The sequence below is a fragment of the Anabas testudineus genome, chromosome 5 (assembly GCF_900324465.2).
Source record: "Anabas testudineus chromosome 5, fAnaTes1.2, whole genome shotgun sequence".
Classification (NCBI taxonomy): domain Eukaryota; kingdom Metazoa; phylum Chordata; class Actinopteri; order Anabantiformes; family Anabantidae; genus Anabas; species Anabas testudineus.
The window spans coordinates 22,705,434-22,717,896 of NC_046614.1; the positions used below are offsets into that span (position 1 = coordinate 22,705,434).

At 43.8% G+C, this 12,463-nt stretch overlaps 1 protein-coding gene across 2 annotated transcripts; it reads right to left on the bottom strand.

The window, feature by feature from the left end:
- Positions 1 to 1,883: 1,883 nt before the first annotated feature.
- mych (myelocytomatosis oncogene homolog) lies at positions 1,884 to 8,087 on the bottom strand. 2 transcript variants are annotated; one of them, XM_026348484.1, is made up of 3 exons: positions 7,833 to 8,087; positions 5,684 to 6,242; positions 1,884 to 4,697 (listed from the first exon to the last, which is right to left on the bottom strand). In XM_026348484.1, the coding sequence occupies exons 2-3, from the start codon at positions 6,225 to 6,227 to the stop codon at positions 4,108 to 4,110; spliced, it is 1,134 nt and encodes a 377-aa protein (XP_026204269.1). In that variant the 5' UTR covers positions 6,228 to 6,242; positions 7,833 to 8,087; the 3' UTR covers positions 1,884 to 4,107. The 2 variants fall into 2 exon arrangements, with proteins under 2 accessions (XP_026204269.1, XP_026204270.1); XM_026348485.1 differs by lacking the exon at positions 7,833 to 8,087 and having other exon boundaries at positions 5,684 to 7,819.
- Positions 8,088 to 12,463: the final 4,376 nt, after the last annotated feature.

The following is a 12,463-nucleotide window of genomic DNA, read 5'->3' on the forward strand; positions in this document are numbered from 1 at the left end:
ACTGCACAGCATCCAGATAGCACAGACCCTCTTGTCTGGCCCATGTCCACCTGCTCCATATGCTCACTGGGACACATGGACTGAGCTCAGGTTGCACAACGCCCCCACCTGCAGCAGGTTAACACTCTGCCCTGAGAAAACATTTGCATACCTTCACACCTGAGAGGGGCCACAGAGGGTAACAAGGTGTGAGAAGACGATTATTGGTGCAAAGAATAAGGACTGTGAGTTTCTCATGGTGTTGTCAAACTAAAATTGACTTTCACTGGGGATGGGATCTTCCAATCATCTGTTTAATTATATTACTTTGCCTTTCACATCCTTGTTTGTTGCAGAATATTAAAAGTAACTGGGAAGTCTGTAGTGAGAGCAGTGAAAGTGACTAATGACAGCTAAGTGTTAAAAACTGTAAAGTGCCCTCTGGCCATGCTGCAATGGCACCTTTCCCATCCTACCTACCTAAAGGATCATTATTTGCGCCATTACAATAGAGTCATGCATAGAAAGGGGGTGTTTTACAGCCAGTATGAACAACAGAAGTTCACCCACACAGGTACCTTTACTTATTCTGGGTGATTAACCCACTAGTTGAGGCTGTGCTGGAAGCTGGACGTCTCTGGACATCTTTACAGTCTGTTGCTTGCACATGTGGCAAATCAAATGAATCATATTGTGATCGAATTTGAGAGTAGTCAAAGGGGAACTGCACTGATCTTACACATAATGTCACACTGTTAACAGACACTCGATGCTGTATCAAGGCTTTTGTGGCTCCAGAATGAGCCGACAGACTCGAGCTGTGCCACTTGATTTGGTGTTGGTTACGTCAGGACATGTTTGAAACATAATCTGTAGGTATGGAGGTTCCCACTCACTCCACATCTCTGCTTCATAGAAGTGGCTTGTGGTTACACTTCATTATTTCTGAATCACCAATTAAAAACAGCATTGTCCACTGTGAGTCAGTGTTAGAGTGTAGGGCTGCTCTGCTACTGTGTACAAGTACAGTTGAACAGCTGAGATGCCTCTGCTACTTGTACTACTTCAAGCACTGATTTGGACTTTAATATGAGGTGCCATTAATGGGTTATTTCCGGGGCAGGTGACTCTTAGCAGCAGATGCTCTCAATTTCCTGGAATGGTCCTCGTGAGTCAGTATCATCATAGCGTTTCACAGTTTTTGCAGCTGTACTTGAAGAAACTTCTTAAAGTTCTTATCGAGCAGTTCTTGCTACAATGATGATTACTACAGTCGATAAGGCTGATGACTTTCTGGGTTTTCTGGATCTCCAAAGGCTAAAAATGCCCAATACAACTGAATAGTAATTGGTCACCTGTGACATTCTGGTGACGTGTCCGGAGAGGACCGGGCTCTTCGCCCAATGACAGCTTGGATCAGCTACAGACTTCCATGAAGGTTAATGCAGAAGGAAATAACCAGCATAGATGATGGATGGTTGAACAAGTCAACCAGCGCAACCGTGCGACTCACTAATGTGTTTTTAATAGTTTTGGAGCTTCTGTATGAAGATGGGTTTGTTCAGTCAAGGTGATTCTGGTCACTGATTTGATTTCTGCGTTTCTGTGAAGTTCTTTGTATATAGGCGATCTTTATCCTTCATGATTGCCAGTTCTGACAAGACACAGCAGTTTCAAATAACTAATTCATGAGGCTGGTACAGTGTAGGATGGTATTTGGCATTTCGCTTTGATTACAGCATAATTCCATGTGTGATTTTTCAGTTTTGACGTCAAAGGCATCAATCTAAACTGTAGAAAAGAGGAACCATTGAATGAGAAGGTGTGTTTAGACATTTGCCTGGTATTTGTCCACTAATCATTGGTTGTGTGTGTGTGTGTAATAAACCACAGAGACTCTCGACTCTCGTTCATTTTCTTTTAATTATGTCAACATTGGAAAAAAAAAGTGCTGCTTTGTAAAGAATAACGTTTAAATCCTCAAATTCAAATGAACAAAGAAAAAAAAAAAGACTAAAATAATTTATGATACAATAACAAATATTTACATTAAAAAAATATGTACACTATTTAAAACACACAAAAAAGAACACAAAAACACACATTACATTACAGGCCAGACTGTGGCCAGGTGGAGGTAGGTTTTATCATGCCAAGAAGAAAATAAGTCATCCCTGCTGTCTTGGTGAAGCCTCAAATCAAAAGGCAGAGTTCTTTGTGACAAAAAGAAAAGTTTAACAAAAAGCTGAAGCTTCTCTAAAAGACCTTGCTCATGTTGGAAGAAGATGAGGTTTTAAACAGACAGCGAAATAATGAAACAAAGGAAAGAAGGAGTCTTGAACAGAAGGCATTTCAAGGCAGAACAGGTTTCTTTTCATTATTCCTCCCAAAGAGTCTGTTCAAGCACACGGAGGCTGAAGGAGGAAGAACTAGTCATCAACAGAAAAAAAAACAGGATGCATTTTAAAACATTTGACAAACAAGCAAATGTTTGCACATGTTACATGAAAGCACGTTAATGGATAACATTTGCAATGGATAATAATTAGAATACAATGACATTCAATTGAACATTCAACCCCATTATTGGTATTTTCAAAATAAAACAGATCCAAACCCAACATACAAGATCAACAAACACCTGATATAAAACGGCTACAACAGGCTTCAGGTGAACACGTAAAGCCTTAATTTATACTTTAAAATATTACTTGGTGTCCTAGCTACCTTCAGCGTGTCTTTTATGCCCAGTGAAGGCTGTCCATGTTCTAAAACAGGGGAATGTTGGTCAAGGCTAGTGGCCCACATTAATTTAACAACTATGTGGATCAAATAAACACCTTGGTGTTAAGCAGAAACCAGGTTTTGCTACAAGTTTCCATCAGGTTTGATTACAGAGGGCCACTGACTGATTTATCAGACATTTTAATTATTTCCACTAGCTAATAGTCATGTCATTGTAAAAATGCTTACAGTTTAATGTCCACGCTAAAAATGGCTGCTCTACGAGCGACAGCTACGTCACAGTATCGCTGCTGTTGCAGCTCCCTCCCACCAGAACCTTTAAATAATATTCCAGGACACTATCAGTCTGTTACTCTGCTTCAGACAGGTAAGAATAAAATGCTGAATGAATCTGAGGTTTTCTGTCTTTGGCTGATTTGCTACGACAACACAGCAGCTCACAGTTCAGTCCACGCTCCAGTTCAGTCTCCTCAAAACCTGAATGCTGTTTAATATGGCAACCACTGAATTTCAATTCATCAATGACAAATACTTCAATAGGCAATTTTCAACTTGAGAAAGCACGTGGGCGCGCACACACTCGCGGAAGTGAGTGAACTGGTGCCGGTGCTCTGAACAGAGGCTGAGCATTGTTTCGTATACAGTATCAAACCTGGTCAATACAGTATTATAATTAACACACATTAACCTGACAACAGAGTGGTGTTGAGCCCAGTGGGCTGCCTGAGGCCAGAAGGGGCTGAATGCACACTGAAGATCAACAAATTAAAGTAGCATCAGACATAGAGTTAAACTGGAACTGACAGAGGTGCAAAGACAAATAACTTCAAAGCCACCAACAAATATCTGAGTGGAGGGATCACTGGTTAGTATGGCTACAACACATCCTGAAAACATAATATTCAAGTTTCATTCAACTACTGAGCTGTGGTGGCTTCCAGTTATTCAACCCAACATGCATTTCTGCCATGTGTTCGTTCACCTGCACCCTCAGAACAAACAATCCAGAATCTGATAAAATAAAACAATTACTAAAGACCGTTTTTCAGTGTGCATCCAGCCAATCTAGAAATATAAAATCTGGTCGCTCCATCCTTATTTCAACTCAAAACATCCTACACCCTTCAACAGTCAGCAGTCATGGCATGAGAATGAGCATCTCTGAGGCAATGAGTGTGTGTTGTGTTTGTGTGTATGTGTCTACACAGTCCAGATCTATTGTTACCATAAAGTCTTTGAAATGCCAAATTTTGTGCGTTCCTTTCACAATACGCCAACCTTTATCCCCACCCGACCCTCCGTCTTTGTACAAAGTCTCTTCCCTTATCCACCCTCACCTACCCCACAATGTCTCTTAACAGCTTAAAAACGCCCGCTGGTCCACTAGCTGCGGAGCTGTGCCAGTCTGGCTTTCAGCTCTTCCTGTTTGGCTCTAAGTTTGTCCTTCTTGGTTTTCAGTCTGTGTCCCTCATTCTCCAGGCCATAGATACAGTCTCTGGCCTTCTTCAGGATCACCACCTTGGACGCTTTGTCATTGTTCAACAACTCGGGCACGTTATCACGCAGGCGCATAAAGCAGTTCTTCAGCTCATTGCGTCGCTGCCGCTCCATCACATTGTGAGTCCGCCGCCGCTCCTCCTCGTCCTCCGTTTCTGTCGAGTTCCGGGACGAATGGTGGCTGTACCGCGACGAAGAGGACGACGATGACGAGGAGCTGCGAGAAGAGTGGTGGAAACGCGACGAGCCATCGCTCCCTCTCGAACGCTTGTTGGACGACGATGAGGAGGAAGGTGGTGGCGACGCGGGACAGGGTGCAGCGTAGTTGTGTTGCAGCTGGATCTCTATGTGATGACGCTGTAGAGCCCGCTGCTCCTCTTCCCGTTTCTGCTGGCGGGCAGACAGGTCAGCCAATGAGGGCAGAGGGGAGGGGCTGGAGGGACAACGGACCACTGTCACCACATCTATCTCCTCCTCTGTAGAAAGAAGAACAAAGGACAGAAGGGTTAGGTAAGTTTTCTGACACAACTTTGTTTTCTGACCCCTGTGGTAATTTTATCTGTTCTGTTAAGATGTGATGAGAGCCGACACCAAAAATAAAAGTGTACACCGTACACTATGTGTATGTGGGCTTGGCTCACACATTAGGAAAGTATTTCCTTGTACTGTAAACAGCGATAAACGTGCAGTAGCTTACAACAGTTTGCAAACTTTGCTATTGAGTGAAGACTAGATCACAGCAACAGTTGAACATATAAACAGTAGTTACAGTTTTAATGTTTAGAAAGAACTGAAACTGCAACAAGAAAACGTAAGTACCTATTAATTTACTGATGAGATTAAGTTTTTCTTTTAAATACTAAAATAAAAACAAACATTTTAAATGTTTACATTTTTGCCAATGAGTAATACTCAGAAGAAAATTCAATAAATGCCACTGTGCCACTTCCCCCCTGGGTTACAGCCAACAGTGCTGCAGGGCTTAAGTCAGTGAAGTGACTCATTAGGACTAAATAGATGGAGGCTCAACAGTGAGCAATGAACATGAGTCAGCTCCCCCACACACACACAGTGTAAATTATCTCTCCTAAAAGCTCTCATCTACTCATATCTGTCACCAGCAAAAACCCCGCCCGCACTTCAAAAACAACCTCGAGTCATAAAAGGCTCCTGCAGATTACAGGTGGGCTGCTGGCGTCCAGATAAGTCAAGTGCAAAGAACAATTTGGGCTCAGCGCCACTAAACATTAACAGTGGATTACAAATATATCGCCAGTGAAACTGTTCTGGGCGAGGACTGTTTATACTGATAAGCTGCACAATAACAAGGAAGGGATGAGATTAAAGGCTCATGACAACGAACACTATTAAATATGATAAAAATGCCTTTAAAGCAGATTCAAGACTTTCACAAGTAAAAAATACGTAAAATCTAAAAATGAGGATAAAGATCTGAACTCACCAGAATCACTGGATGAATAGGTGGACAGCTCGCCACCGGTTGACCCATAATCTGATGTGGCTTCACTGGGTTCCTGAGTGTCCATCAGGTTCTGGCAGTCCAGCGTGGAGCCGGCAATCTCCTCGAAGATGCTGGTATCGATCTCAGACAGCAGCGGGCTGGAGCCGAGCATTGTGGAAACCAGCTTCTCTTCCAAACTCTTGTCTGATGCCAGGCACTGCCACAGGCAGTCCTCGCCGCTCTCCTCCAGAGGCGAACAGGGCTGGCTGGGCTCACCCTCCTTCTCGGCAGCATCAGAGTGGAAGAAGTCGCAATTCCAGTTGAGCTGCATATCGTAGTCCTCCAGCAGGATGTTCGACACATAGCTCAGCTGGTCCTCCTTAGACAGAGGTTTACTGCCTCCCAGCCCGGACTTCATGGGGGGAGACTGCGGTGGTGTCGGAAGAGACTGGAGGTCCTTCATCAAACTCTGGCAGAACTCATCATCAAAGAGCAGCGGTTCAGAACAAAACCAGTCCTGCGACTGAGCGAAGCTTTGCAACATGTTTGGTGGTAGAATCTAAGAACAATAAAAACCACAAAAATAAATAAATCAGAGAGGTAGTGGAGATTATAAAGTTTAAATCCAGAGAAGCGGAGGCTGTAGTGAGTTTAAAGCAGCAGTGCCTCGAGAGAGTCTAACAGGACAAGTTCCTGCAGCAGCAGCAGCACGTGCTGTAGTGAAAGTTTAAACCGGTTTCTCCAGACTGAGACCCCAACCAGCAGCATGCCACCTTTTATCTGTGTTTACATCACTGTGGCCCCGCCCCGCTGCTCCCCAGGAGGCGTACAGTACACCCCAAAGATTACCACCCCCCTCCCATGACATCATAGCAACAGCTGGGAGTTACCAGGGCAAAAACTTAACACCTCCCTTCACAATTTACATGTGTCCTCATTAGAAAGTTACTAAACACTAAGTGTCCAGCTACCTGCTGGTAGAAACAATACTTCCAGAGAACTATTGGCTGGATTTTGTTCCCTTTTGTTACTCAACTTAAAACCACTTAACATTACACACACACACACACACACACACAAAAGCAAGAGTGAACACCACAGGAAATCAAGACAATTTATTTAAGAGATCAACAAACAAATGATAATTACCCTCAGCATAGTAGCTCAGGGTAATTATCATTTAAAAAGCCACGACTTTGAATGAGCACCCTGATCCTAATCAGTTAGGACATGCTGGATCTCTGTTACAAATAAAACTAAAATACACTGCAGAAACATCTCTGATTAGAACAAACTCATCCAAAGGGTGGATCAGACAGAATGAGTCTTATTTGGTGCAGGGAATTAAAAAACCCTCTAATATTCCTATGGGGTCTGATGGTATGTGTTGCAGGCGGTGCTGGAGAACAAAGCAGCAGTGTGTGTGGTGCAGACGGGCTCTGAGAGTTAAAGGCTGCCTTTCTTTCCCATCACAGCCTGGGAAACCTCAGCCAAAACCTAAATACAGACTAGACTGCGCCGTGACAAGACAGTAAAAAAAACCTAATTAATGGTATTTATGACATTATCCTACTCCACGCAACACTGACCGCCTGTCTGTGGCACATGAATGCATGTCTTGGACTAAAACTACCGGTGACTCGGCACAACTGCAGACTAAACGAACGCACGAAATAAAAACACACATTTTCTGAATTGGGTTTTGAACGCAGATTGGCAGAAGCTTCACGGTGTGCGGTCGGGAAGCGTTGGCTGCATGCGCGTGCACCAGACTTCGTTTAAAACTCAGCACATTGAGTAGAAACGGTTAAATCTGATTCTTAAAGAAGCAACGCTTTCATTATATCAGCCTACATACGGAATAACCCATCTCTCTACACTGATTCTGTGTGGAAAAAAGGCAAAGTCCAAGCTTTTAATCCTCGTGGTTTCCTCAGGGAAGGGTACGCCTCTGGACAGGCTCTTTAAACCACGCATGGGCTGAGCAAAGCCGGGTCCCCACGTGAAACCGGCACTCTTTAACTCTCCCACTTACAGTCATACCAAATGCAAAAACCCACACACAAAAAGCCCATTTTAGCACCGACAGCCCGGATAAAAGTGAACCAACATGTCATTACATTAAACCCGGGTCAAGCAGCTGTCTTACCTCCAACTGTCCTTATGGGAGAAATAAAAATAAGGGGGAAGAACACCGAGGCCAGGTCCAAGATATCCGATAAAGTCCACAGAGAGGCGTGTAGACCTACAGCTGTCTGCTCGAGTGGTTTTTTCTGCGTGTAAAGTTAAAGTTGGAACAGGGCAGCATGGTGTGGCTCCCACTCCCGTCTCCTCCTCCGTTACTACCGGACAGAATAGGTGTGGCCGCCGGGGTCACTCCGCTTTTATAGTCTCGAGAATCGTCCCGTGTCCTTCCGCCGCAAAATCGCGCCAAAATGTGAAAACCGACAACGGGTCGTTAACGGCGCTCGGACCCGCCGTTGGTAAACCCGCCGCCGGTTACCGTGAACATCGAGTCCGCGCGGAAAAACCGGACGCGAGAGCGACAGCGGCTAATTTGGCACCGAAAACGGGACTATGTTGTCTCGGCGGCGGAGGGATACGGTGCAAGCAGGGATTCCAGGAAAATGGTGGCGGGTAAAGTTGGGACAGAAGAAACACGTGTCGCGTCGGAGCAGCGCTGAGAGGAGCCGGCTGTCTGTCTGCAGCCTGACGGAGGGGGCAGAGGTCTCAAATGTGTGGGGGGGTCGTGGTGCACGCAGGATCCACGAGATCCGTTATTAGCGGAGGATGCAAAGAGTCCAGAAAGCCGGTTCGGTATTTTTACAGCCCAACAGAGGGGGGGGGGGGGGGGGGGGGGGGGGTAGCAGGCAGCTTCCTCCCCTCTTTGTACCTTTAAATGCAGGAATGTGCGAGAGAGACAGGCCGACAGACAGACAGGCAGACAGACAGGCACAAGGCTCTCAGAGCCACGTTGTCTTCCAGTTCCAACTGTTGCAGGGTTATTTCACCATCATCCTCCATCCTCCATCCTCAGCCTCTCCTCCTCCTACAACCACAAAGTATCTTAAAGTGTCATCTTGTCCACATAGTTTGAATTAAATCCACCCCCCCCTGCGGAACTTTTAGATTATGAATAACTATTTTTTTACAACTTTAATATGATGCATGCGCTTTTTTTTTTTTTTTTACAGTTTAATTAATTAATTAATTATTATAAATTATTTTCGGAGCTGTAAAATTCACCATAATAAATCACTTTAAATGACACTTCACAGGACAACTAAACAGATAAGATGCAAACCCTGCAGCCTAAATAGGGAGGTGTAGGGACTCTGCATTCCTGGATGAGGATGAATGAAGCCCATACAGCCCCACTCGGATTCCGCAGCCCCCCTCCCTCCCCGGTCCATCTCACACCGACTCTTCTGTGCGTTACGTAACAGACATAAAGGATTCGCTGGAACTGGGCTTGTGCGTTTCCTCTTACCAAATTCTGAGCCGGTTTATCTTATCCCCAACTGCAGCCAGTCATTTGATGAGATTATTCCTTTGCCTTACTTAGGGATCAGCCCTGCAGGTATGTCTGCTCTGCATGAAAAGCCCCAGCTCATCCAGGGCGGGGGCGCTACGGGAAACACTATTTTCACCTGACGGGGATAATATTACAGGGGGAACCTGAACACAAGACCCCACATATAATTAGGCTCATTTGAACAGCCTTTCATTGTTGGAACAATAGCCAAATCACTGCTACGTTAAAAATGGTAAAATATGCACGAAGTCTGGTCTGCATAGAAAAACACATTAAATCCGTGTGTGTCGGCTGCTAATTATTTTAACATACAGTTATCCATGCATCCTTTTGCATGCATTGTGCACTTTGTTTTAGGATTGATCAGCCTGCTATCTATCACGAATGACATTTTGTCCTGCGTGCAGCTAAATATACATAAATGCAGCGTAATCTTACAAAGAACGGGAGGAAAAAAAAAGAAAAATCAGCGAATGCACCGAATTTAAAGAACAGTGAAGTTCACAGGGTTTGTGTCTGTGGCAGCTGATGTAGGGCGGATCTAAGCAGAAAAGGACATTATGTAACAGCAGCAATGCGCTCATGCACACAGGGAGAGTCGCCTGCTGGAGGTGAATAAGTGTGTTAATGTGCCACCTACAGGCCGACTGACTGACTGACTGGCCTCATTTCTGCTGTGAACCTCTGATTCACTGCTTTAATATCTAACTGACTGAATTCCGGGATTTCCGAATTGTTTCTCGTAATTCTCATCTCAGACACATCTGAATGAGTTTAACTGAAGTTCCACTGTAGCTGCATACTGGTCGGTGAGTCTGGTTTAGACTTGATTCAATTGTTCGTTATCATCTTAACCCACCTAATAAGCTTATTAGATGTCCCCACAAGGGCAGTTTACTACCAAACTGTGCAACATGTAATAAATGTAGTTTGACTAAACTCCATCTCTAGAACAAACCATTGGGTTTGAAGGCAGGACGGAAACAGACCCTACATACGTAGGATATACCAGGATCCTATTGGACAGTTCTGCACTTCGCCACTCAGGGCTCAGTGCTTCTGCAGGAAATAACAGGCCTGTTATTTAAAGAGGTAGAAATTAAGGGTGAAGGGGTCAGATTGGAGAGGAAACTTGCATCCTGTCAAAACATCCAGATAATGTACTGTACTTTCTTATACTGTAACTATGACCTCTCCCTGCCGTACTGGATTGGCCATACACAGATATGGTAGAGAGAAGAACAGCAACACTGAACTTAATGAGGTTGGTGAAAAGATACAGGCAGCAGAGACTGGAGGTGCATATGCTTTTCTATAGTAACAATAACCTGCACTGAAATAAACGTTTAGGACTAAATGTGCAAGATGGAAGTTTGCTGTGCACAAAATGAAGAGAAGCACAAAACATGACCACAGGGAATTTAACAGTAGTAATGTTATAACCTGGTAACCTCATCTTCTCTAATGTTTCCTGCCTTGCTGTAGCATTTAAATACAAACTGTAGCACGATCAGAGCGCAGATGCAGCTCAGGGAATCCAGAGATGAACAAATTCAATTTCCCTCCTCTTTGATGGATGCTGTGGAGATCAACCTATACCCAAGGTCAAAGATCAGTTTAATTAAACTTTTGCTGCGTAACCTGGCAGAGAATCAGAGTAGTGCACATCACTACTCAGCTGTTTGAGACGGCGTAGCTCCTCTCTCTAATGACCCTGTTCTGCACAATGCTGCAGCATTTGGTGCTGAGAGACCTCTAGTCACCTTTAAACTCCTGATTTGCTTATTGGTTTAACTGCTGATTGAAATCAGTCATTTCCCTATTACAATGAAAAGATTAAGATCTTTACCGACTCACTGGTTGACTAATTGTCAAATGGCGCTCTGACTTACCGCCTGACCGACTCCCTAACTTGTTATAATGTTGATCAACTGACTGGATGACTGGTTTTCATTAAAGTGACAGTCTAAACCTCTTAACCTCTTCACTAACTAGTTGGTTCATTATTCAACTGCCCTGACAGACTAAATCCCTTAAACTTAAATTGCTGATTGCAACAATGACGTGTTAGTTTTGATCTGTGCACACTAATGTGTTCATTCATGTTATCTGTTAAAAAACCAACTGGTCAAATCTCTCAGAGCCAGATATCGTAAAACAACTAAAGGCCAATTATTTCTGCCATTTCTCAAAGTAGGGGCACATCGTGTAGCATGCTGGATTTTATCAAACTCAGACTATTCCGTCATGCACGATCTGCTGTGCGTCACTCAGTTTCATCATTTGTGTTTTTAACGGCCCCTGCAGGAGCAGACATCGCAAATTAGCTTAGGCTATTAATGCTAGGCCACAGTATGTGGCGTTGCTTAATGCTGTATTCTTGCCTCAATACAAATAAACATTAATAAAGATAAGATAAGATAAACATCTGTCTGATTTAGGAGGGGTGCTGGGTCCCACCGACACCCTCACATAATGATTACTTCATCCAACTTAGCATCCAAACCCCCAGTGGGTTAAAGATAATAAAACTTTTTAAAACAAAATAAATGGACAGCAAATATTGAAACTGAAACATTAAATATGGGACACCACACTGTAGTTAGTATCATCCATCAGTTGGATGGATTTTACATGTTGGTCGATAAAGTTAAAGGTTTATTAAGTGACTGACCGACAAACCGACTGACTGGTCGACTGCCTCAGTGAACTCAGCTCCATAAGAGTCTAATAGCAAACACACACAGAGCCGAAGCCCCAGGGGTGGGAGACAGCCAGGGAATGGGATTACGCTCTGTGTGAGTGCCTGCCGATGTGATCTCCTCCTTATTAGGACTCTTCATCCTGCAGTGTGTCTCTGCTGCTGCTGCCTGTCTGTCTGTCTGCTTTAATTAGATAGTAGCAGCCACTGTAGCCGCTCCCTCACACTCTTCAGTGAAGAGCTCGGCTCTCCAGATCTGGTTCCGATTCACCAGCTGTTGATGGAGATAGATTTGTTTTCATTTTTTTTATTTAAAGTTTAGAACATTTTTATTAGATTGTGATTTTTTATGTATTTACATTTATTTACAAGTCTTTTAATACTTCCTCATGTCATATTGTGTATGAACAGAGAAGCTAGAAGGATTTTTAATGATACTTCATTTAGTTTTAAGTGAGGCAGTGTGTAAGAACAGGTCTTATTTACATGAGAAGTATTTCTATGAAGCCACTGTGACTTCATGTGTAGTGGCCTGTGTGTATTT